The following is a 25282-nucleotide window of genomic DNA, read 5'->3' on the forward strand; positions in this document are numbered from 1 at the left end:
ACCTTGTTTGCTCTATTGGATTTTCTCTTGATCTTAGTGCTCAGGCAGAAGATGTGCTGTTCTCCTGTAAAAAGTCAACTTTGACCCGCTGCCAACTCTTCCTCTCGGCTCTAGTTCTGTAGTCCTACTTAAAGGCCATTAGGCTCCCTGCTTTTTATAGACACACACTGTAGGCTACTTCCCAGGAGATCACGGGATGCTGCCCTATGTGGCCAGCTCCCATTCCCTATATTAACTGCACTGCTCTAATGACGTTTAGTCCGTTTTTTTTACCATAATGATATATTTATAATGCAGCTTTTCTAACTTGTGACATAGAAATATAACTGAAGCTTGATATTTTAGAGTTTAACCTAAAACTTTATTATAAATGAAACTATATATCTAGAAATTGAATTAATGAATTTAACAATAATCTATTTAGAGTCACTGAGTTTGAAATGAAACTTGAAATCCAGTGAAACATAAACTCAGACACAGAGTCATCTTATTCCCATTTGGTTTCACTTTCATAGACTCAAGCTCACAAATCCTCTTAATGAGCAACATGCCTGGTCTTAAACAAGCCAGAGTATTACGGCGTCCTCACTCAGTGGAAGCGTGTGTTGCACGTGTTAGAAAGTAGATGGATTTTTTGTTTTCTTTACTCTGACATTTAAGGCTCATGAGCTCAAGAGACAAAACCGAATGAGCAGGTGTCTCAGTAACACTCTTTACTCACAGATTTAATCCTGTCGCTCAACCGGTGGACTTGTGCTCCAGTGCGCCTAAGACCGTCTCCTGTACCGACCAGTTGGCAACGAGAAGGCGCAGGCGTGATTACAACGCTGCCATGCATGCGGCATATCTGACATATTGACCCACTAAACAGACTCAGGCTTGTACGTTTGCAGCCATTATTTCATCTGCAAATTCAGAGAATATTAGTCTAAGACCGTTTGCCAAAGAAGATCAAGAGCTTTACAACAGCCGCGAGTGTTTAGAGATGTCAGCAGAATAATGTCACATCTACTTCTCCTCTGTAGAACCAATATATAACATCGAGGCTTAATAAACCCACAGAGGTGAATGAGCTGCGTCGTATGTAGCAGATGCTCGTCATAGCTGTCATTACTGATGCATTATCGTAGCAGGATTTAAATGTGTGATGATTTATCTCGTGGCCATGTGTTAGAAGTATTTGCACCTCTCTCTACTCTGATCCATAGTCTCGGACTAATGCCACGTATTCCAAACATTCACATGCCTCAATGTGGACGTAAGACAAGAACTCATAATAAATATCTTGATGTTGTTGTTGGTCGACTCTCGGCTTGGATGCTTGGGTGTCACTTGTAACTCTCTCTCCTCTGCTCCCATTAGGGTTGGATATCGAGGCCGCCCGGAAGGAGGAGGAGCGGATCATGCTGAGGGACGCCCGGCAGTGGCTCAACAGTGGCCAGATTCAGGACATCCGGCACGCCAAGTCCGGAGGAACGGCGCTCCATGTAGCTGCTGCGAAGGGATACGTCGAGGTTTTAAAGTAAGCAGTGGTTCTGATTTCACAGGTAGCAGACCTGAGTGTTTTCTTACTCTTACCCCCCCTGTTGGAGGCAAAACTGCACAGATGACACATTTACAGCTTGTTGCATAAAGCCCGGCCTGTAAGTTACATTATATAAATACTGTTTATAGTCGGGACAGCTTGTGAGGCCTAGCATTAGGAATTTCTTAGCTCATGTCAAACACATCCTGGTCTCTGCATCTCCTCAGTCCGACATTGGCTCTGTGGGCTGTTCATAGAGCTTCACTGCTTGAGGGTGGAAGCTGCAGCCGCCCGCTCCATCTGGTCTGGGAAGGCAGCCAGCACTCTCTTCTACCATAGATAACTCACAGATATGGAGATGTTTAGTGGCTACCACACACAAGACGGGGATCTTAAGGTTTTCCCCATCAAAAGACATTAATTGGCTCTAATATTAAGGGTTTAATGATTGCCAACCTCGCTTTGCTAAGGGAAGCCTAAGATTAAATGTTCACAGGTAATCCAATATTCAGAATTTTAGGCTTTTATAAATCTAAAATATGTGAAAATATTATGTACTAGTAGGTGACACTATTTCTTTTGGCGTTTCGAGGTTTGTTCTCGGCTACTTAACATTATCTTCAATTATGTGGTATTATAAGTAATTATGGGAATCTAACATTCCCTTATATCTGTCGTACTTGACAAAGGTCTTAAATTTCGTTGATTATGTTCTTAAGAAGTCTTAAATTTAACTTGTTGAAACCTGCAGAGACCCTGGGTAGCCTGTATCTTATGATCTATAAATGTGACCCGAGGTAACGATACTGACACACGTCTGAAATCCTGCATCCTGGCAGCACCTTGAAAGATTAGCGAAGAGAATGAAATCCGAGAAAATTTGTGCTAAATCTAACAAAAACTATTTTTGTTTTGCCTTCCCTCTCCCTCCTCCTTCACTGTGGAGGCTTTTAATCCAAACAGGGTATGATGTAAATATTAAGGACTATGACGGCTGGACTCCTCTACATGCAGCTGCACACTGGGGCAAAGAGGAGGCTTGTCGGATACTGGTGGAGAATCTATGTGAAATGGACCTCATCAATAAAATGGTGAGAAACTTGAATCAAACTCTCATGAGTTATCACAGTAAAGGCTGAGCGACATATTTAAAAATACTTTTATTTAATTTCTTTCTCTCAGGGCCAGACACCTTTTGATGTAGCCGACGAAGATGTTCTGGGATATTTAGAGGAACTACAAAAGAAGCAAAATCTGGTGAGTCAGTGTGGTCGGTCATTCTGTACAGATTCTTATCTGCTCACGGATACTTGTCAGCAGTTTAATGAATGGACATGTTTGAATGACGTCTGTAAAATTATTGGGAAAGTCTGAGAAAACAGGTTCTGTCTGTTGCCTTCGCACTGATTTTTGTTTTCTTTGTTCCAGCTGATGAGTGAGAAGAAAGATGTTAAGAAATCTCCTTTGATTGAAACAACCACCCCGGGGGATAACAACCAATCACTGAAGCCACTCAAGAGGTAAAGAGCTTGATGGGGGGGGGGGAAATAATCAGTGGATTCATTAAAGGATTATTAACCTTCCTCAGAGTCCTGCACTGGGTCGCAGGGGCCTGAGGGGCAACCGGCAAACAAGTAAAAAGTACAGGCGTGGGTACGGCACCGATGCTGTGCTTCTTCTCTAATGTTGGTTTTACATCTTTGCGTTGCAGCAAAGAAACACTGCTTCTGGAGCCAGAGAAGAGCGCCCCACGCATCGAGACCTTAGAACCGGAGAAGGTGGATGAAGAGGAGGAGGGGAAGAAGGACGAATCAAGCTGCTCCAGCGAGGAAGAGGAGGAGGAAGATTCCGAGTCGGAAACAGAAGCAGGTATTGTGTGTGTCTTATTATAGAGCTGCTGCGTGGTCTCACCAAATCTCGTCCAAACAACAGAGAATTCGGTTCAATCAGCTCAGCTACATAAAATCTTAGCTTTCTAGAATTCAGCAAAATCACACATGTTCCATAATCATTTTTTCATTTGTTGCTTTTTATTGAGCCTTTCTGTCTCTCTGACTCCTGCAGACAAGAGCAAGCCTTCAGCATCGGTGAGCAACAGCACAACGCCCGTCCCCGCCAGCATCACCGCGTCGTCTCCCACGAGCCAGACCAACCAGGTGACACCCCCCACTTCGCCGGTGAAGAAGGTACGACCTGGTGGTGTTCATCATCCTTCCTGTCACAGACTCACAGCTGCCACAGTACTGGCACGACTAGAAAAACAACCCAAAACAGATTTAACTCAAATTAGTAAACACTTGGATGGTTTTAAAAGGACTTGGAGGTAAATACGTGTTGATGTAATCGTGTCACTGCTCTAAGTAGAGACTGCACCACCTCTGTTACACGAAGCCTCCGCTCCTGAGGAAAGTCGGTGCCTCATTACGAGTGTAAATCAACACAATTCACAGTCTATTTGGGTTTTCTCCCCCTTTGAACACAAACCTAATTTCACAGCCGGCTGAAGATCCTGGAGGGGTTTGCATAGAAAAGTTTGCAGCTCATCCTCCAGGCCGTCAAACAGTCATGTTTAGGTAGTAATTTGCTCTGCATGCTGCGGTACAGTGAGCACACTGGGATAATAAACACATGTCACGGAGAGAAGTTGACGCTGGCGTTTAACAAACATGGCAACAAATGGCACGGTTGGGATGGGGGACTGGTTTGGGACCCAGGAGGCTTCAGGGTTCTGTACAGAGTCGTATCTTGGGCTGGTTGATAGGAACAGAACGAAGGTAGGTTTTTTTCCTCTTTTGAGTTTGGTTCCCTCTGCTGGAAAAATCTGGCAAAGCATATAAACTGAGTGACCCAGGCAAATTTCAATGAGGCTACTTGTTACCTGTTAGAAATGGATTTGCTGGTGTTTTGTATGGCCGCAGAAAATATAAGATAATTTGAGAAACTCATGATATTAATTAATACCTAAGGTGCTGAATCAATACATATTTTAAACCTCCTTGTAAATGTATTTGCCTCCAAAGCAGTTAGGGACATGAAATAAAAACATTTTATAGTTCAAACATTTGGCTTTGATTTTACCTGACAAACTCAACAAAGCCCCTTTTAATAACTTTTTTAAACAGAGTGCAAACAAACTACATTTCCCATGCATTTCATCAATGACTATGACACAGAAGATAAGACGAACAGGTCTCATCCGGCTCTAAAGGGATAAGCATGAAAACAATGCACCCTCTCTGAAAGCAGTATATATGCACGTGCTGCATCAGGGTATATTTTCCAGTCTTCTATCTTTTTCTGAGCTCACACCCTGTGGTCGGTTTCCCGAGACATTATATACCTTTCTCTTTTCTGCTTCTTTTTCTTGCAACGACCTTTTAGTTTTCCAGTCCTTCTCTGAAAGCCTATTGCGCACACATCACAATGTCTTCTGTCTAACAAGAGAAACATTAACAACGTCCAGTTCTGACACTAGGAGATGTTTGTTCGATCTGACCCTGACTCAGATCAGTAATTGAAGTCCCCCCCCCCCCCCCCCCCCCGGTTTGGCAGTAAGCATTGTGCGGTGTGACTAGGCCTTTAAAAAAAATCCTTCCTTGCCATAAAGTGTGTTTTCTTTTGCTGCTGCTTCTGTCTTATTCTGGCTTTTTTCTTTGTGTCATCCTGTCATCCTCCCTGCCCTCCCTCCCTCTCTCTGCATCTCTTCTCATGCCGGGCTCTTGTCTTGGTTGGCTTTAGTCTGATTATATTACTCCCCTCATGCCTGTGGCGGAGCCAGGCTGTCCTGCATTGTGGCGTCAAGGCTTGCGCAAAACTGGCATTTCTCTAGTGCCCAAAAAACCTATGGTGAGGCATTGGTGTGCACTGGAGTTGTTCTCTCATCCTACACGCACCTGTGCACTGACAACGTATTTAACACCCCCCCTAACCGGCCTGTTCCAGTTTGCGAACGAGCGAACCTCCCTATCGCCGACTTCTCACTCATCATCCCTACATTGTGTTTGCACTCGTAACGCACCGTCCTAATCGTGCCTTCACATTGTGTCTGTGTGGCTTCTGTGTTTGGTTTGTCATCGTCTGATGCGTATTTAAAAGGAAATTTGTGGCCGGACCTCATGTGAAAACTATAAATTCGACCCTGAAACCTCGACAGGAACAACAAGCCCTTGCCATCCTTTGTTTAGGAATCGTTAGAGTTATCGTGTTTTGAGGGTAGCATGTATGCAGGAGTACTTTTATAGTACAGCTGTGGGTTCAGTCAGGTATATCTTCTAATCTGGATCTGATTGTTCTTAACTGGCATGTCCTTCCTTAAAATCACTTCCTGGTCTCCTCATTAAAACCTAAAAATCGCAGCCCTTGTAAAATCCAAACAGGTTTTTTTACTACTGTTTTGACCTAATCAGCTTTTGTGTTACTCATCAAGTTGACTAAAAATCCCATTTTAACACCCTCATACTGGTAAACGGATTTATCGTTGACTAAACCACTGCCCTGTTCTCCCTCTCAGGTCGCTCCGGTCGCTCAGATCCCTCAGGTCCCTCAGGTCGCTCAGGTCGCTCAGCCCGCTGGAAAGGTCTCCGCTAAAGTGGAAGATGACAGGAAGGACGAGTCTCCGTCGTCTTGGCGTCTGGGTTTGAGGAAGACGGGCAGTTACGGGGCACTAGCGGAGATCACGGCCACCAAGGAGGCTCAGAGGGAGAAGGACATGACCGGGGTGATGCGCTCAGCCTCAAGCCCTCGCCTCACCTCATCTCTGGACAACAAGGACAAAGAGAAGGTCAGCAGTCGCTCACAACCACAGATCATAGGGGTATCGAGGGCGAATTACACAAAGGCATCGTGGTCATTCCGGGTTTAAATTCAGGCACATTCATTTTGAGTACTTGGCCACAACATTCATGTTCGGGAAAAGAAAGAATGACCTGTTTCCATGAAATGTTGAGATTCTCTCAGAGTTCATATAAAACTGAAATGGCAGCTGAAATTGTTTTCAGTATTATAAGCAGTAAAGAAATTATCTGTAAACAGTCAAAAACACAGGTCCTGTTTGATCCTCTGCCCACAGGAGAAGGACAAGGTAACACGGCTTGCCTACGTGGCCCCGACCATCCCCAGGAGACTGGCCAGTACTTCAGACATCGACGAGAAGGAAAACAGGTGAGCCCCTGGAGCCAAGTGGCTCTGTGATGACATGCATTTAGCATGAGCGGCTCCTGCTGCCCACTGCTGTGTATTGCAGGGGAAAAGGCCAAATGCTCTGCATGGTGTGAGGCAACTGCTTTAAGATTTGTTGAAAAATTCCTTAGAAGAGATAGAGACATTATAAATGGGACTAAAGGGGAAAGAGAAGACTGGCACATATCCAGTATATTCATCAATATCTGTATCTGTGGAACCCTGGGGTACTATTGTAGCTTATTCCCCAGGGACTCGACTGCCCTGATTCGTAGCGGCTCCTACACCCGACGACGCTGGGACGACGACCTGAAGAACAGCGAAGGAAGCGCCTCCACCAACCGAACCCCCAGCTACCAGCGCAGGTTAGCCTCCGCTGCCAAACTTCCCTCCGTCATCTCGTCATCAGATCTCTGCCTCATCTGATCTGATGTGTCGATCCACTATGAGGTTGACTTATGCTCTCGAACTAAAACCCCAGTAGAAAAAACACTGATAGTCATGTATTAATCATGTACAGTACATATTTTTTCTTGCTTTGTGTCATTAGAGATGTGTTTGTACTTGCTACGTGCAGCAGCAACAGCAGCAGCAGCGGCAACAGCTACTGAGAAAGCCGTGCAAATCCGCCCAGCACCTTTTTTCTATCACTGCCACCAAGTGTGTTGCATGACTGTACCTGTCCTGTCAGGTTGCTGTGTCACAGAGTTTATATGCATTACTCAGGCGTTTTAACAAGCCTGCATACCAATCTGACTCACAGATACATCCAAATCCCCCAGTAGTGTTCACGGCACAACACCTAGACTTGGACTTGTGCTGCATTCATGTCATGTTGGAAAAATCATGGATATGTGTCACCTATTTAAATTAAGAGTTTCAAAGCAACTTGGGAATTCTTGCATTTCTCCAAGTTCCTGGACTCTGGTGTTATCCGTCAAGAGAACTTTGAATAAAGTAGAAAAACAATGACTACAAATAATCTACAATTTAAGGAATCTTTAAGGTTCTTCTAATTAATCTACACTTCCCTGTTGTCAAATCCTCAGCTAGTCCCACATGACATGAATGCACCAATCGTGCTTCAAAGCTGGTCTTAAATATGTTTGTTTCTTATTTTGTATATGTGTTTGTGTGTGTTTGTGTGTGCGCCTCCACCGCTAACATGCCTCTCTCACCCACCCACCCACCTGCCACTCCGCCAGCACTTCCCATACGCTAGCGCTAGGGCGGAGCGGCAGCACGCGGGACGTGCCAGCCAAGTCTTCGTCCACCTCCAGCTTGGACCCTAACACCTGTAATACTAAACCCTGGCAGCCACCCTCCTCCCACTACCAGTCTTACAGCATTTACCGCAGGTACACCAGCCGCACCGGGGACACCACCGTCTCTCCACACTCACCTGTCCTCTCTGTCTGTGTGTCTCTGCTCTGCTGCAGTGCGCTTCACTTTGTCTGGATTGATCAAATTAATCCTGTTGTGATGTATAAAAAGTAGCCTCTGGATGAAGGTGTGGTTCAATTTGTCCGAAATCTTTCTGTGAAGAATTTAAATACTTTTAAGATTTTAAATCTGCAAAACCTGATTACAGATAAGTACAGTTTAATCTTTACAGACTCGGCAAAGACATTCTTCCTTTAAATCAATTGACATTATTAGTATTTCCTTTAAAATAACACCTATTTCTCCTGGAATAACCTTAGACTTTGCCAGACAATTTAATCCTTAATTGTAGTGAATACTTCATTCTCCAATGTGAAGCATCTTGACTATGAAAGAAAGATATTCAATCTTTCTAGTTATAGAGAATACATATTATCTCTCACCATCAATGCTAGTTGTCTTGGTTTATAATCAAAGCAACTTAACGTTGGTGATCAGCGTTCACACACCACTACTTGTACCGAGCTTTGTCTCACTGCTAACTTTCTTTTAAACCTCCAGCGGCTCTTTTGGCAGAAGACACGAGGACCTGAGCTCCTCGACTACGTCCCCCTCCACGACCACCACCACCTCCTCATCTGTTACCTCGCCCACGGGCCAACGCGGCTTGCTCTCCAGCCTGGGCTCCTCCTCCACACGCACTGGCTCCACCAGTCTCACCAGCAGGTACACGGAACAATGACCAACAGACTTCTACTTGAAAACTCCAGAACCACAAATTTAAATTCATAACAGTAGTTGAAATCTGTCAGATTATGTAAGTTTCTATAAAAGATGCTGGTGTGTGAGCAGGTACTGGTCAGAGGAGAGTGCAGAGAGGGAGAAGGAGAAGGAGTCGGCTGCAGTCATCCCCACTATTAACACTGGCTCTACTACTACCACCACCACTACCGGCATATCTACCACTACCACCGCTGGCACTGGCACTGGCCCTGAAAGACGCAGGTAACACACATTTTTACTGGTATACTAATGTCCTTTTATATATGTTTATTGCTGATGCTAATTAAGGTTTTGTAGCCATTTTTAAGTTTATTTTAATTTTTTTTATGCTGACATATTATTACTTACTATAGTTATCATCTATTATTGACTCAAGCTCAGATAATAAATATGCATCAACCTTAAAAGTCACCATCACTCAAACAGTAACCCGGATGTGTTTCCTCCGTTTGTTCCCGCCACACACTGTGTGTACAAAGCTGGATATCACACACACACACACACACACACACACACACAGACACACACATGATATTGTGTCACAGAAAGCATGCATGTGTGTGTGTTGGAATGGGGTTAAGTTTGTGTCTCCCTGTTACACTGCTGAAAGAAGCCACCTGTCATGGTGGGAGTTTAGCTGTTTGACAGCCTGCTCTGCTCCAGCAACTTCTCCTTATAAGGAAGGTGGGCAGAAGCTGAGACCAAGGCGTCGCTGGTCACTGAATTACTAGTTAATAATTCAGTTAGGCCAACGCGATTCAGACTGATTCCACACACGCATAAGTAACCTGGGGCTGAACAGTGTCCGAAGATGCTGAGCACATCAGTCTAATATCCTCATTCTGCTTTTTTAATTGTGGGAGGAGATTGTGTTTTTCTAGAGAAGTCATCCCTCTCATCACAAGACACCTTAAGCTGCCACATGACCATTCAGGGATGATAATTACCAAACACATTTCAACCACAGGTACTTTCCCCCGGGCGTAGGAACCTTTACGGGAACTCCCTGCGTTTCCACTACAAGGACCAAGCTCTAAACCTGGCTACATTTATTAAAAAAGTTGCTTCCTGATCCCAAGGGTCATTGCTATTAATATTTCAAATAATTAACCCTGTGTGTGTTTTGTGTCTCTGTGTGTGTGTGTGTGTGTCAGGTCCTATCTGACGCCAGTGCGAGACGAGGAGTCAGAGTCCCAGAGGAAAGCTCGCTCCAGACAGGCTCGTCAGTCGAGAAGGTCCACTCAGGTGTGTTTCCCTTTGTCAACTTAAACGCGTAGACGCTTAATTTACCTCATGAAGGTGGCCCTGGCTTAAATCATGATTTTATAGACCTGGACTGTTTAAGTAAAAGTTGTTGAGCTGGTTGAGACTGTTCTCTCTATGTACTTTGGCACCACTTAACTTCTGTGCTCATAAAAGCAGCTGATCGTTTCACGAGCTGACAGGATTGCAGCTCAGCAAATACAAACTGAACTCTACAGTGTTTCAGGTTTTCTGGTGCCAAAACATGTAAACATCATAAAGACTTAATGTTGACTCTTAACTGTGGAAACTGTGAATATAACATTTAAAAAACCATCCAATTAATTTGTACTTTTTTCTTCCAGGGTGTGACTCTCACCGACCTGCAAGAGGCTGAGAAAACCATCGGCCGGAGTCGTCCCCCAAAGACCCGTGAGGAGGAGAGGGAGGAGCGAGAGAAGCAGGACAAGGAGAAGCAAGAGGAGAAGAAGGAGACTGAGACCAAGGAGGACGATTACCGATCAAAGTACCGCAGCTTTGAAGAGGTACGTTTCTCCTTTGGTCGTCACAGTAATTCACACCTTGAATGTTTGACTCTTACCTTCTTTCCCCCCCTGTTCTCTCTCCCTTCCAGCGTTATCGGCCTTCGTCCTCCTCCTCGGCCATATCCTCAGTCAGCACCGCCTCCACCCCATCCTACTCTAGTAACACATTGTCCTCCAGCTCCAGCGCCCTCAACAGGCCCAACAGTCTGTCGGGGATCACCTCCTCCTATAGCCGCTCCTCCAGGGACACAGAAAAAGGTCAGTAGAAGATGGTGTCGTGAGGAGTAATTCTCAGTTGGTCCTAAATAAGTAAATCTCAATGAAAACTTGAAGACCTCTTCAGGAGTTTGCCTTTTCACATATGGAGAGCGCAGCAGGAGATTGTCCAGGTTAGATATGTTCACAACATCAAAGAGAGAGGGGGGTGGTGTCTGGGTGGAGCCGCAGGAAAACAGGACATGATGTATAAATCACATATTTTTGTTTACAGCACATCAACACTGTCGTCAGCCCTTATTGCCAAAATCTCTTGTCTCACGTCTTCATCAGTGTCGTCTCTTTTTTCACCATCCTGACATATTTGTAACAGCCTTCTAGCCTTAGGTGCTTTTCTTTTAGTTTGAGCTGAAGTTAAATCTATTTTTTTTATCTCCCTTTACCATCACTACCCTGAAACCGATGTATCTAATATGCAGTTATACAGGATTAGCACGAGGCTGTGTAGCTGCTCCACCTGGTATCTTTCCGCCACAGGTCGACATTCGCTGGCAAAAGGCCACATGCTTATTATGAGCTCCGAGACAGAAAGGGGATTGTGTTGCCTTTTTAAATTAAGTAGCTCATCTCCTAATGAATAAATCCATGAAACATCCCTGGGAAAATAGACAGCGGCTTTAGTCTGTTGGACTGAAGGAAACACTGAGCGCTTTGTTCTCCCCGGACCAAAGCCTCTTTTTTCTCTTTTCTCTCTCTGAACTGCAGCCAAGTCCAGTTGTTGTCCTGACGGCGCTTTGTGCAGCCTCAGTTAACCTGGACCCTCCCGTCTTCCAGTTCAAATTTATTATTAGGATTAGTTCATGGACGTCTTCGCTGTTGATGTCAAAATAATAAGGGTCAAAGACGCTCATGGCGCAGATAATTTAGAGTTGTTCAAAAGGAACAGTTCCACTGAGCTCTTTACTTGGTCCTAGTGACGCTGGTTTGCAGCTTTCTTTCTGAAACTGTAAAAGTGACCTGCAGTAACTGAGCCAAGGGAAATAAAGACCTCCTGCTGGACCCAGCTGCTGCTCACACTGTTCATTTGTTTATACAAAGTCCTGTGAAGCTCAACTCAGTTTCAGAGCCCATTAAAACTCGTGGCTACTGTGGAATCATTTGACCTGGGAGTGAAGGCAGTTGACCCCTGGAAAGGCGGCTTTAAGTTGATGAGTCCCAGCCGCCACTGCTACAGAGAACTTGTTGCCTATTCATCCAAAGTTAAATAAAATCGACTGTGTCCGAGTGTGAAGCAGATAACACTGTTGGTTCTGAGTGTTGTAATTCACCGTCGGTCGTTCCTGTTGATGCACAGAAGCAGACAGAAAGGAGGAGGAGAAGGAGGGAGAGGACAAGTCTCAGCCCCGCTCCATACGGGATCGCAGGCGGCCCCGCGAGAAGAGACGCTCCACCGGGGTCTCCTTCTGGACCCAAGATGTAAGAGACTCACACACACACAAGATGATCGAAGTTGTGTTAAGTATTCATTGCGTCACTCGTCATGAGGCACAGCGGTTCATGACATTTGTATAACCCCCCGACTCTTCCTTTCTGATCATTTGGATTTGAAGAGTTGAAAACTGTCTGTAACCCTCGTGTCTGTGGTTTTTTAATTCCAGGGTGATGATAATGACCCTGACCAGCTGTCGGACTCGGAGGAGGGCAGCACCAAGGGAGAGCCACTGGTAACTCAACACACACTCACTCACGGGGCAGCAGGGACATGAATCGGAATAAAATAGGAGCTTGACCGGCAAATCAAACTTCTTCATGTCTTCTCTCATGTGGTCGAGGCCCAGCAGTTCCACTTTAATATCTACCTCTCTGTTCTGTGCAGCTACATATTTCTTCCCTCCCTCTCATATTTTCCCTCACACAGTGTACGACTTTGAATCTTTATAGTTTCCATCTTCCGGGTATTGTCTGGTTACCGGGGTGACCTCACAGACCAGGAGTCGTCTCTAGCCAAAGATCATTGGGTTTTCAAAACATACAGACACGCGAGGAGGAGGAAGTCTGGGAGTATTTCATTTGAAACGTGGAGATTAGATTTGTTTATTTGAAGTTATTAAACATGTTCATACTATATTGAAATAAAAACCAGTTACATGAAGTCTGCATGGGGCAGAATGTGCTGTGTTGTGAACACGTTGCTGTTGCAGACACTAGACCACCAGACGTCTCTTGCAGTAGAGCAGACTCAGGGTACTGAATAGGAAGCGAGCGATTACTGTATCTTGCTTGAAATGAGATGTGAAAGCTTTGAGGCTCTTCCTGTCTCGTCCAGCAAGACAAACAATATGCTTCTGAACCCGCTGACCAATCAGAGCAGACTGGGCTTTATCCGGAGCAGACAGACGCTGAAAAGAGAAGCTGCTGCTGCACAGAATGAGGAAAGTGGGTAAAGAGTGTGAACCTTTTCAAGTAAGAACCTGAATAGGAACTCCTCCTTTACATTCTTAACGTCGTATGAAATGTTGGATTGTGTCTCGTTTGACAGAAGAGAGATTACAGACATTGATTAAAACAGATTAGAAGTCGGTCCGTTTACATGACCAAGCTGGATGTTGATCTGATCAGGTGATCTTTGTCCTGCGAGGCTCGGTGCACTGCTCCACTCAGATTGTAGCGTCGTGTTTCCTCTGCCCGGGCGCAGCGTTCAACCCGGAGACACGGCAGCTGCTGGAGGATCGGTGTTTATGTGTCTGCATGTAGAGCAGCTTGTTGGAGGTGTGGGAGTGAAGGTCAGGTGCTGAGAGGCCTCAGTTTGAAGTGAAAACGTCTTTGTTTGTGGGAGCTCTACATTAGTGTGAGTCACAGTTTGACTTTGTCCTTCAGTCCTCACTCACTGAATAGATGCTTCTTAGACCAGATTAAGCAACTGTTTTTTAGTGCTTTTCCTTTTATACTAACTCTCACTTTGTTTTTTTGTTTCCCTGCAGAGTGACAGATTGTCCAGGTATGTTTCGCCCCCTTCATATCATGTTGCCTCTTATTAATCATCAGTTTTGTGTCTCTGTGTTGGTGATTAATAAGTGTTGTTACTTGTTTCAGGAATGAGAGCACTTTATCCTTAGATCGCAACGACACTCTGTTCAGCCGCAGCTACGGTGAGAGTCGAAGGCCGTACTCCAGCCGACTGGACAGAGACGACAACACCGACTATAAAAAGGTCTGAAACAGTTCCAATCCTCTTTTCCTGCCACTGCTCGTTGTTGTCCTCTGATTGTTTCGCTCGCTGACTGTTTGTTCGCGTCCCCGTCTTCAGCTCTACGAGCAGATCTTAGCCGAGAACGAGAAGTTGAAGGCCCAGTTACGTGACACGGACTCGGAGCTGGCAGACTTGAAGCTACAACTAGAGAAGGCCACACAGGTGAGATGAAGTCACACTTAACTGATCAGTCAAAATTAAACCTGAACCAATTTTGAGGGGTGTGTTCGGCATGACCCAGTTAAATTGAAGAACCCATTAAATTTTGCTATGGATATTTTTGACTGATATTTGTGATTGTGTGCAATTTGGTGCAGATCCAAATAAAAATCTGGATCTAGTGAATTTAAATGTGTTTATAAGAGGGGTGTTTGGCTTAGTTCTGTAAAATAAACGTTTTCGCTCCCATACATTTTTATAGACCACCCAATAGTAACAGTCTGACTTTAAAAATAATCTTTATATGATCATCCAGGTTTCTTATTTGTGTGTGTGTGTTTTCTCATTGCAGAGGCAGGAACGCTATGCTGACCGATCACAGTTGGAGATGGAGAAAAGGGTAATGACAGAACTACTTCAACAGCCTAATGTCCTCCTTTTGTTTATTAACACCAGTAAAATGTCATGTATATAACTTCTGTCTTTCTCAAGTTTGTCTCAGTCTTAACGTAGAAGTGAGGATTTGCTTTGATTGCAAAAAAGTAACACTGCCAATGGGTTTTATCTGAAGGTAACGAGCAGGCCCCAATATCATCTGGGCGGCGGTATGATCTAGTTTCTCTGTATGAGTCTTCTCTCTGCTGCTGGCTGTTGTCTCACACGTGCCCCGGTAGCCGGGGTCCCGGGGACCTCCCTCCGTCCTCGCCACCCGGGACACGCCACCTTCTCTCTCTCACATGTGTTTTTTTGAAACCTCAGAAGGCAGCGTGTGTGTCACCACTTCTCAAGACTCGCTTATGTTGTGTGTTTGTGTGGAATTTGTGCAGGAGGTAGAACATTTTCACCTTTGTACATTTGTATTGAACGAACCTGTGCATGTTGTTTCCATGATTTGTTGGTTTTTGTCACTCATAGCTCATCATGCCGGCGTCTTCAGCTGCAGTTTGTAACTTTTACACCATAACCCCCCCCGGTTTTAAGAACTTATATCCACTTATATCCAAAGCTCATGCTGCAAACAAGGCCACATTTGAAATCATCAATCATGTGTCATCTGCCTTTTGTAAAACAAGAATGTCCTTTTTGTCTTCAGATCCCCAAAAAAGACATTCTGATGAGTAATTTCATCAACACTTCATCAACACAACCTCTAAACATCCGACCCCATGTTTTCTTTATTTTTTTTGTTGACTCATTTACAAATCTTACATGTACATGATGTACACGTCACTGAATATGTAAGTCTTAACTGGCTGTTGCTCGCAGACGCCTCACGAGTGTGTGCTATCACTATCACCCCCCCCCCCCCCCCCACTCCCACCCACACAAACACACCTCTTTATTTAACGCGTGTGTAGAGCCTGCACTCCTGAGCGTGTGTGTGCTTGTGGTTTACTGTTGATTGTCTTTGTGATGCTGTGAGTTTGAGTGTTGAACTTCTGTTCTTCTCCTCACAGGAAAGAAGAGCTCTAGAAAGGAAGATTTCTGAGATGGAGGAGGAACTTAAGGTACCGCCACACACACACACACACACACACATATACACGGTGGATAATATGTTCTGTTCATGAGGTCAAGATTGCAGCTAGTGTGTGTGGTACTTTTTTTTGAGTTCCAACATAATTCTAGAAGTTTTATGATTTTAAATTTAAGTCTGAGTTAAATTTGAAATTTGAGTCACACATTTTTTCGGTTTTGAAAGGAGAGGTGTGTTTTCTCCAATGTCACCAACAAGCTCTAACAGGAAAAGAGCTTTATTTCGACTTGGGTCTTATTTATACGTAGTTTTGCTCTTTTTCTTCTTTTATTTACGATTTAAATTGTTTGGTTTCTGCAGCGAAGATGTCAGGAAACAGCTTTGACTCCTTTTCACAGACTAATTAATTTAGTTCATGGCAGCAAAACAAGTAACAATCAATTAAAAACTCCTAAGTGAACTCTCAAAGACGCAACATGACCACTACAACACAGAGAGCGTGTCTCGTCCTTGGATGAACTGTAACCTCCTCTGTCAAGTAGGATTTTCACAGAGAAAGAAAAAACACGCTCCTTGCTGCTAAATGTGCGTCTCTTAATCTGTCCAGGGCTGGTCTCAGGTCAGATGTTGTAATCTATGTTGACGTATAATTTAAGCTCTTCATGTGAGACGCCCAATTAAATGTTCCTTTTCTGGAAAACTGATTTTTAAGGAGTGTTCCTCCAGCGCTGTGATAACCGAGTGTGTTTATTTTTAGGTGGTAGGCAGCTGGCTGATCTTATCACTTGTCATTTTCTATCTGCAAACATGGTGCAGAGCCGAGAAGCTCTTAATCATTCCTTCGGTTTCCAAAAGCTGTCCCCATTTTCTAACAGACTTCCTCTTCTGTCCCCCCTTTCTCCTCTTCTCTATTAATTTACTTTGTCCCGTCTTTCGTTAATCCCTTGTCTTTACTCTGTCTCCCGTACACCACCTCTCCTCCCTGCCACTCTCACTCTCTCCCTCCATCCTTCTCTTGCTCCTCTCTTTGTTCTCCCGTGTTGTGGTCGTTACTCTCTCTCTCCCCCAACCCCCCTCCCTCCCTCCTGCAGAACCTCCCCCAGGTAAAGCAGGTTCAGGCCCTGCGGCAGATTAAGGAGCGGCTGCAGGCTGAGAACCGGGCCCTGGCCCGTGTGGTGGCAAAGCTCTCGCAGTCCGCCTGCAGCCAGCTGCCCAGCGTCGACCTCTGAGCCACGTCCGTCTGTCCACCACCTCCTCCTCCTCCTTCCTCCTCCTTCCTCCCTCTTTCTCCTCCTCACCTTTTCTCCTTCCCCAACCCCATTCTTCTCATGCTCCATTCGCGCTCTGCCCCGCACCCATAGACAGGCAGGTGCCCAGCCGTCCCAACCACCACTGGTTTCGTAAACTCCCCTTTTCACTCCCTCTGCCTCCCCAGAGCTTTTTGGTTTTCAGATTGGGGAGCGTGTCTTTTGTTTTGCGACCGGACACTTTCCTTTTACAGCACATGACCCTCAGGTGTTTTTAAAAAAACATCCAAATCGGATAAATCACGAGCGGAGAAGAAGCTCAGGTGAGTATCGTTTGGCCGACAAGCATCTAAATTGATTTAAGACAATCTAAGATAATTCCAACCCATCTTCATGTGCAGTAAAGGAACGTGTCCGTCTCTCTGTAGTTCTCTAGATGTGACGCTTCCTTCGGACGGAGCTCAGTCCTTCAGTTTGGCTTGTTCTGGCTTCTCTGCATGAAGTTGCATCGGTTTTTTTGGCCCAAATCTTCAGAGACTGAAGCTTTTTTTCTTTCCCGCATCTGTACTCTTTTTAAAATTTGAATTATTAATTATATTTAAGAGAGCTGCATGAAGAATAAAGTCTGGATACTTGAAGGAACACGATGGGATATTTAAGAAAAGCAGACTATCGATATTTATCTTGAGAAAATATAAGTTATTTTGCTGCTGCCAGTCTCAGTGGGAAACTTTAAAATAGTCAGCTTCTGTTTAGATAGGTTTTAAAGATCCTCTCTTATTTGTCTGTGCTGTGTATTTTTGCGGCCGCCCCGGAGCAGCCGCCGAGGTTCTGCATGGCTTTTCTCAGGAACTTTGGCCTGTGGTGTGACGCCCCTTTTACTTTTCTCTCTGGAACAATTGAGAAACAACATAAAGAACAAACAAAAAAATAAATAATAATTAGAACATGGGAGATGCTGTGTGACTCCAAACATTTGCTTTCTACACAAGCTGCAATTAACAGTTTGTCAAACCGGCTCGACTGGTTTAACGACACGTGTGTCTGTCGAGACCCGTCTAAGCCTCGTTCTCTCTCTCTCTCTCTCTCTCTCTCTGTCTGTCTGTCTGTCTGTCTCTCTCTCTCTGTGTCTTCCTCTCCCTGTTTCCTTTTCTTCCCTTTCAGATGCTCCCGGACTTGAAAGCAGACAACCAGAGACTAAAGGACGAGAACGGAGCACTCATTCGAGTCATTAGCAAGCTTTCAAAGTAGAAACACACCCTACACCACCCCGCCCTGTCTTCTGCACCCCCCCTATAGTCCCCCATGGCAGTGACAAATGGAATTGCACATTTAGATATTAATTGCAACAGACATCAGAGACGAGACTCCTATTTTTTGTTTGGTTCTTTTTCTCCTCCCAACTCTTTATCTCCCTTTTGCTCCTCCTCCTCCTCCACCTCCATCTCCACCACCGCAGCAGCATCCATCCATCCATCAATCTATCCATCCATCCACCTCCTCGGCTGGTCATCCACTCGAGCGTGCGGCTGCTGTCCTGATAAGAACCACAGAGTTTACAGAGCAAAGAGGAAGACGGTTGCGTGAGCAGCATGTAGACGCATCGTGTGGGCGGGGAAAGCCCGAAAACTATTTAACCAATAAAGCCTTAGATGTACATAAAGAGACGCAAGGAAACAAACACTCGATCTCTCCTCTCCTCTCTCGGCTATCACTGAAGAACAGATATTATCCAACACCTGATTTTATTTGTGCCACAATCTTTATTTCATGTATTGTTTTGTTTTTTGTTTCCTCTTCCTGTGTAATGTTGTGTGCTGTGCAGTTTCCTTCTTCCACCCCTCAAAGTGCCACTTTCTGCCCCTCATCATCCATGTGGCTCCTCCTCCTCTTCCTCCCTTCACACACAGATCACCGACACACACACACACACACACACACAAACACACACACACACCTTCCCCTGACTTTTTTTTTTTTTTTGTACCTCTGTGTGTCTTCCTCCAAGAGGGAAAAAAATTTGAATTCTCGCTTTAGCGGAAAAAACGAGGCGGACCTGGTGGAATTTAAGCTTTCACTGTATGTGCAATATGCATTTCTTCTTTTTATTTTTTATTTTTAATGCTTTAATGACGAGTCCATCACAAGTAGGACTTCTCACTCTTCCACCGCTTCCATCGCTCACCCTCCTCCCCCCTCTTTTTTTTTTTTTAAAGTTTGTAGTGTAGTCGGTTTATATTCTGTATTTCTCACTTTTTTGTTTTAGCAGGTACTGAGTGATGCTGTATATACCTGTATGTATTTGTTTGAGACCAGCACATGGCATGCGTTTATGGTTCCCGTCTGTTACTTATTAAAAAGTCTACAAATTCCAGAGGACAAACAAGTTGTGTTTTTAATTATTATTTTCCTGTTTTCATAGCCTGAAGTCATTGGATACAGTAGAGTGGCAGTTGTTCAAGTGCTTCTTCATTTTTTTTTCCAGTTTTTAAAAAATTAAAGTGTTCACGTAATTGTGAGATTAAAGAGAAAAATAATCGCTTTCACTACATTTCACTTTCATTGTCTTCTGTATCTTGGAAGACTGCTGTTCATTCATTTTTTGTTTTTTTTTAAAGCTGTAGTATTATAGCCAAGGTGTTGTCACTAAAAAAAAAGAAAAAGAGAATATCTTAGGTATCGCTAACCCAGTCCTTTTTACAATGTCTACATGCACTGTCAATGCCATGTGAGGGTTCTTGATGTCAGGTTCAAGCAAAAAATCGCCACCATCGAATATTCCATGCATCTGAAAACATTTTACGCATTTCAGTGGCCTTTTTAAGGATATTTTAGTCATATAAGTTGAAAAGGAGAAAGTCACTGCAGATGGACCGATGACCATCGACTCTGGTTAAGACTTTATTTTTTTTGTTTTTCTTTATTTTTCTCCCATCATCTTGTAAAATAGGTGTGTGGCTTAAATACATGCAAGCTGTGCTGTGACTACCAACCACTGAAGAGTTCATTAAAAATAAACTTGTACATTGTAAAGTGCCAGAGTCTCGTGATTTGTTTCCTTCTTCCTGGCGTTGTTTTGTTCTTATAATGGAAAATAACATAAATGATTTGTCATAAAACAGTTTAAAAACGGTGGAAATTAAAATAAATAATTATTTTATTTATAGAAATATTAATTATAACATGTTGCAAAATGCTTTCGTCTATAAAGAAAAGTTTAAATATTAGCTATTTGAAATGAGGTGATATTTGTTGTGATATTTATCAATATTGATGGATATGAACATTTCTATTTCCATTTTAGTCCATTTATTATAAATAAATTGTATTGTATAATCCTGGTTGTGGTTGACACTACGAACTCATATTTATATCTTTAGACACTTTTATAAAGTATAATAAAATGTGACCTGAATATGTGTTGCTACCCTCCAACCCACCAGTAGGTGGTGCTCATCTTTGCAGACTCCCAGCCAGGTGAACTTATCATTTTACTGTATTAAACACAAGTATTCATAATAAAATATAACACTAAAAGAAGTACACACGTAGAGATAATTTATTTATTCTGTTTATCAGCTGCAAACACTCAGTATCTTCCTCTTGACCCTGACGTGAAAATTGAAGTTGTGTGTCCTCCCCTCTCCTCTTCCTCCTCCTCACACTCCTGCCCCTCTTCTCTTTACTCTGCTCCCTGATGGATTCACAGCAGACAAACTGCAGCCAAGAGTTAGATAACACGTGCACACGATCACAAAGAGCCGGGGAAACGTTTTGCAGCAACTTCCCCTCGACTTGAGCAGATTCCTCTTAGTGTGATTTATATAGACAGTGACTGTCGAGCTAATTTCTCTGCTCACGCTTCTTTTGGCCTGAACTTCCCACCAGGTGAGACTTTCTCTCCTGGTCTAAGACGACGATCTCTGTTCATAGAGTTAAAGCTTCAGGGATAAACGCTGAAATCTGCTGTAATTGCCCCAAGTCATGCAAAAGTGTCTGGCTGCTGTGTTTTCCGTTGACTCAGCACTTGTGTGATGGGTCTGGTCTTCATCTTCCTCGAGCGTCTCCAGCTGAACGTCTTCATCAGGGGGAGAAGATACAGGAGACAGATTCCTGCATGACCCTTGTGTGCTTACAGCTTAAAGTGACAAATGGTTTAAAATCCTTTTCATTTCTCAGAGTTAGTTTCTGTCAGTGTTTCCATTCTGATATGTAACCTGACGTTTAGTTTCACATTTATAACCTGATAAATGTTCCTCTGAAGACTTTCAAGTCCAATCTCAGTGAATGAGGAGTTGATTTCAACTCTGGTGAACTTTGACTAACGACTTTTGACTGCACACTGTGTTTTCACTGTTCTCTCCTGGTTCGAGCCTGAAACCAGGAGAGTGGAGGCCCTGATGGCAGCAGATTAATGGAATGAGATGTACAACGATCCCATATAGCTGTAATAGTCCGGTGTTCACATAAAAACACAGATTTAGCTTCAAAGTCTGTTGATCAGTAATAATATCTCAGCAGGAGAGACCCTGGAATGCGACTGTCTCTCTGATTCCAGCAGCTCCACCACTGGATGACACGCTGTGCTTTTCTGGGTTGGAAATCATCCATAAAGAAGGAATTAGATCTCCTGTCACACGCGGTGACGCTCGCACTCTTCCTCTCGTTCCCACCAAGGCCCCAATCTCCATCTCCTCCGTGCCGTAAAGAGCAGCAACCCAAACAACCTCCCCGGGGCTTAGACACACTGGATGAGCTAAACCCCTCAGCTTCTCTCTCCGGTGACAAACGATGACAAATGGAGGCGTCCGCGATGAAGTGACGGCTCGGCTCTGTCGCTTAAACAAAGAGGGATTCAAAAGCAGAGCGTGGATTTGGGTTTGTTGTGGATGCATCAGTAGAAGAGGATTTAGAGACGTCTGTCGCGTCGACAGCTTCATTTCAGAGGAGACGGCCTTTGTGTACAACTGAGCTCCTGACACACAGTTTCCTGAGAGGGTCCGAGTCTGTTGCTCCACACATTGTCCAGAATCAAGAACAAGAACAGTTCCAATAGTTTAAATACTATAGAACCAGTTGTATCAACTCTAGAACCAGTTGAATCGACTCAGAGCTCAAAACTTCCCTGAGCCATAAGAAATCTTGACTCCACCGATTCATGAATATGTGTTGACATTTTTATTCTAAAGTATTTATTAGTATTTCTTGGTTTGTGTCTTTGGTTGAATTTGTTTTGTTTTTAAATAAATATCCACGGCCGTATTGCTGTTGTATTCTATTCTATTCAAACCTTTGACATCAGACTTCATTGGGGTGTGTTTCCCTGTGTCGACTTTGTGTTGACTCTGTGGTAAATATTCCCCCCCCCCCACGGCCCGCTCGGCTGCTTTGTGAAACAAGAATCTGTCTCGACAAGTCACACAGACTTGAATTAAGTCTCAGAGACACAACCACTGATCTGAATGTCAACAGCAGTGTCACCCCACCCTGAACATTCAGGTTCTGAAGCTGCCAGCGCTCGTCTCTTTAGAAACAGGGACTCACACACGACAACTAGTAAATCTACAACTCAAAATCTACTCATTTATTAAACTGTACCTGGCCTTTATTGTCTTTTATTTCTAAAAAAGTGAGAAAAAAAATCCTCCATTAAGTTGCTTTTATTGCAGTTTCATGAATTAAAACATGAGACTCAGGAGATCCTTTAACTGAAGCTGTTTCAGAACAAGTGACTCAAAAGGGAGAAGCAGCTTCGTCAAACCCTGATAACTTCCTGACGACCTCACAGGGAACTGACACTCGCTCTTTCTGTGTCTCACAGGAAATGTGTCCACTGAAATTATCTGTTGTCCCTCAGTTAAACTTCCCCCCCCCCCCTGATGACCACGCAGTTTGACACCCCAGCAGGCGAGTGACAGGAAGCTGGACGGGTCAAATCCAGGATCATCAGCGTGTTATCTCCATCCTTCATATCAGGCCTTTGAGCAAGGCACTTAGCCAGAGTTCACCTACTTATCCCCTCAAAGTCTGATTGACAGTTTTGCCTGTAGACTGCAGAACAAGAGGCCTCCACTTCCTCTCTTTGTACAGAAATGAAGCCAAAACATCCTGGATATGGCTGCCACCATCTTGGATGTAATTTGGAGCCAGAATCTGAACATATAACTAATGAAATACAAACTTTTTCAGTTTGGTTCGTGTCCCATCTGCTTACACAGAGGAGACAGGGTTCATGACCTGCACTGCTGCCAGCCACCAGGGGGCGATCGAGATGATTGGCTTCACATTTCTGGGAGTTGTCATGTTGTCCACCTTTTCTGTCTCTGACTTAACTTCCCCTCTGGACGTCTCACAGGAGAAACCTGAGTTGAATCCTGACTCTTGGATGAACGGCTTCACGGGGGAGTGAGTTCAAAACCACCTGAGCAGCGTCAGACTGAAACATTTCTGTCGAATGTGTTGAATATTAAACTCTGCTTTCTATGATGCTCCTTTCAGAGTCCAGACACTTGTCCTGGATTACAAATCTGCTGATATGTTCATTCATATCACCAATAAATATTTTCAGAGAGGCTGCATGAATCCAAGACCTGGAGTCTAGACACACTTGTTTACATCCCCCGGGTTGTTTAATGGGATTTATATCCACCAGCAGCTCGGTAGCGTTTGTGTTGGCAGGAAACGCTCAGCGACAACCCTCATGCCCCTTGATTCTTTCTTTCCTCTCTCTCTCTCCTCAAAGAGCAGACGGAAAAATGCTAAAAATGCAGCACTGTGACCTGAGCCCACAGATCTGGGTTTATTTTTAGGACGGGTGCCTCACTCCCTTTCTGCTCCACCCAAACTTTTCTCATTATCTGCAGCGGGACTGGCTCATGCAGAGATAATGAGTGAATGCCTGCTCGCCTCATCACTAATGGGACGTTGGAATTTCAGCTCAAAACATGGACACTAATATGTTCTTTTGAAATTAGTTTCCTGACAAATCCAACATGAGGTTACAGGGATTTATGTCCTGCATGAAATTAGGTTTCTGACCTGTAGCATGTTCTCATCACCACTTAATGGCAGAATGTACATGCACAGGTTGAATAGGACCGGAACACAATTCATATGTAACATAAAGAATACAACACTATGGTATTGTACAGCATCATGTGGCCTTTTTCCTGTTTTACTTATAAGAACATTTGCCAACAATACTAAGAAAGATCTGAAATAGATTTTGTATTACATTTCCAAATGGAAATCCCTTTGTCACTCAAATGAATATCTGTCCCACACGTGTTCTTCCAAAAGGCCTGAGGTGTAAATGTCTCGCACCTCTGGAAAATAAACAAAATAAACCTGTCAGTGCTCTTGTATTTCCCTCGACTGGAATCAAACGCTTCCACGAGGAGACGAGCGAGGAGCATCTCGTCTGGAGCAGGTCGGTGAGTCATGCAGGCGCCTGAGGGAGTCGCTCTGTGGGAACGTCTGCGTGGGAGAGTCGAACCGACAACCCAACGCTCTGCTGCTGAAAGGCTGCCCTGCCAGTGTGGGATTATCAGAGGCCTGTTCAGATAGAAACACACACACATAGACACACACAGACACAGACACACACTTCTCATGGCCGTGGTTATTAGAGATCTTACTGATTCTTGACAAAACAGAATACCTACAGTATATTGAAAAAATAAAACCCCTAAGCTCAGACACATGAAACTACATGTATGAACTGAGATAGTGAGATTAAACTACTACCCAACTTTTCTTTCACATTATACTGGACCTATACAAACTATAACAATAACACACTTGTAATAGGCTGACAGAGCCCAGAGGAAAATTACTTTAAAACTGTTTATATTTTGACATAATAAAGATGTTTGTATGTGTTTTTTATTTGATATACAACCTCATGTTAGGAGTCGGATTAGATTTGTGTACTTTGTGGTATTTAACTGTACAAATACAACAAAGTGTGAGGATATAAATGACAGAAAACTAGTAAATGATATTATAAAAACTACAGTATGATACCGTGTGAAGAAGTGGCTGATTATAGAACCAGGAAATGCTTTTTTTTAAAAACTCCCACAAGTGCCCTGAGAGCAGGAGGCTCGTTTGAAGGAGCATTCCACAGCCTGGGTGTTTGGGTGTTCGGCTCCACTCGGATCCGCTCGGCAGCGCTCGGCTGTGGGGCAGAGGGCACACACACACACACACACACACACACAGACACACACACACCCACACACACCTGGTCTGACCGAGGAGGAGAGTTCACACAGG

General features: G+C 44.0%; 2 protein-coding genes across 6 annotated transcripts in view; both read left to right on the forward strand.

Moving 5' to 3' along the window:
* ppp1r12a (protein phosphatase 1, regulatory subunit 12A) overlaps nucleotides 1-20038 on the forward strand; it is a 41643-nt gene extending 21605 nt beyond the window's left edge. For 2 of the 4 annotated variants that reach the window (XM_061068709.1, XM_061068725.1), the window contains exons 4-26: nucleotides 1363-1522; nucleotides 2472-2616; nucleotides 2708-2782; nucleotides 2954-3045; nucleotides 3237-3394; nucleotides 3590-3711; nucleotides 6036-6305; nucleotides 6594-6685; nucleotides 6955-7068; nucleotides 7909-8061; nucleotides 8648-8812; nucleotides 8939-9091; nucleotides 10024-10114; nucleotides 10477-10656; nucleotides 10746-10914; nucleotides 12227-12348; nucleotides 12531-12596; nucleotides 13854-13870; nucleotides 13966-14083; nucleotides 14180-14284; nucleotides 14634-14681; nucleotides 15739-15789; nucleotides 18170-20038. In XM_061068709.1, coding sequence (XP_060924692.1) covers nucleotides 1363-1522; nucleotides 2472-2616; nucleotides 2708-2782; nucleotides 2954-3045; nucleotides 3237-3394; nucleotides 3590-3711; nucleotides 6036-6305; nucleotides 6594-6685; nucleotides 6955-7068; nucleotides 7909-8061; nucleotides 8648-8812; nucleotides 8939-9091; nucleotides 10024-10114; nucleotides 10477-10656; nucleotides 10746-10914; nucleotides 12227-12348; nucleotides 12531-12596; nucleotides 13854-13870; nucleotides 13966-14083; nucleotides 14180-14284; nucleotides 14634-14681; nucleotides 15739-15789; nucleotides 18170-18256 — 2753 coding nt within the window. In that variant the 3' untranslated portion in view covers nucleotides 18257-20038. The other 2 variants (XM_061068733.1, XM_061068717.1) reach the window with 2 other exon arrangements.
* Nucleotides 20039-25211: 5173 nt separating this feature from the next.
* pawr (PRKC, apoptosis, WT1, regulator) overlaps nucleotides 25212-25282 on the forward strand; it is a 42444-nt gene continuing 42373 nt past the window's right edge. The window contains exon 1 of one of the 2 annotated variants that reach the window (XM_061068118.1): nucleotides 25212-25281. The gene's annotated coding sequence lies outside the window, so the exon portion shown is untranslated. The remainder of the gene's footprint in view (nucleotide 25282) is intronic. The other variant, XM_061068110.1, reaches the window with a different exon arrangement.

This window comes from Limanda limanda, chromosome 1, assembly GCF_963576545.1.
Source record: "Limanda limanda chromosome 1, fLimLim1.1, whole genome shotgun sequence".
NCBI classification, from domain to species: domain Eukaryota; kingdom Metazoa; phylum Chordata; class Actinopteri; order Pleuronectiformes; family Pleuronectidae; genus Limanda; species Limanda limanda.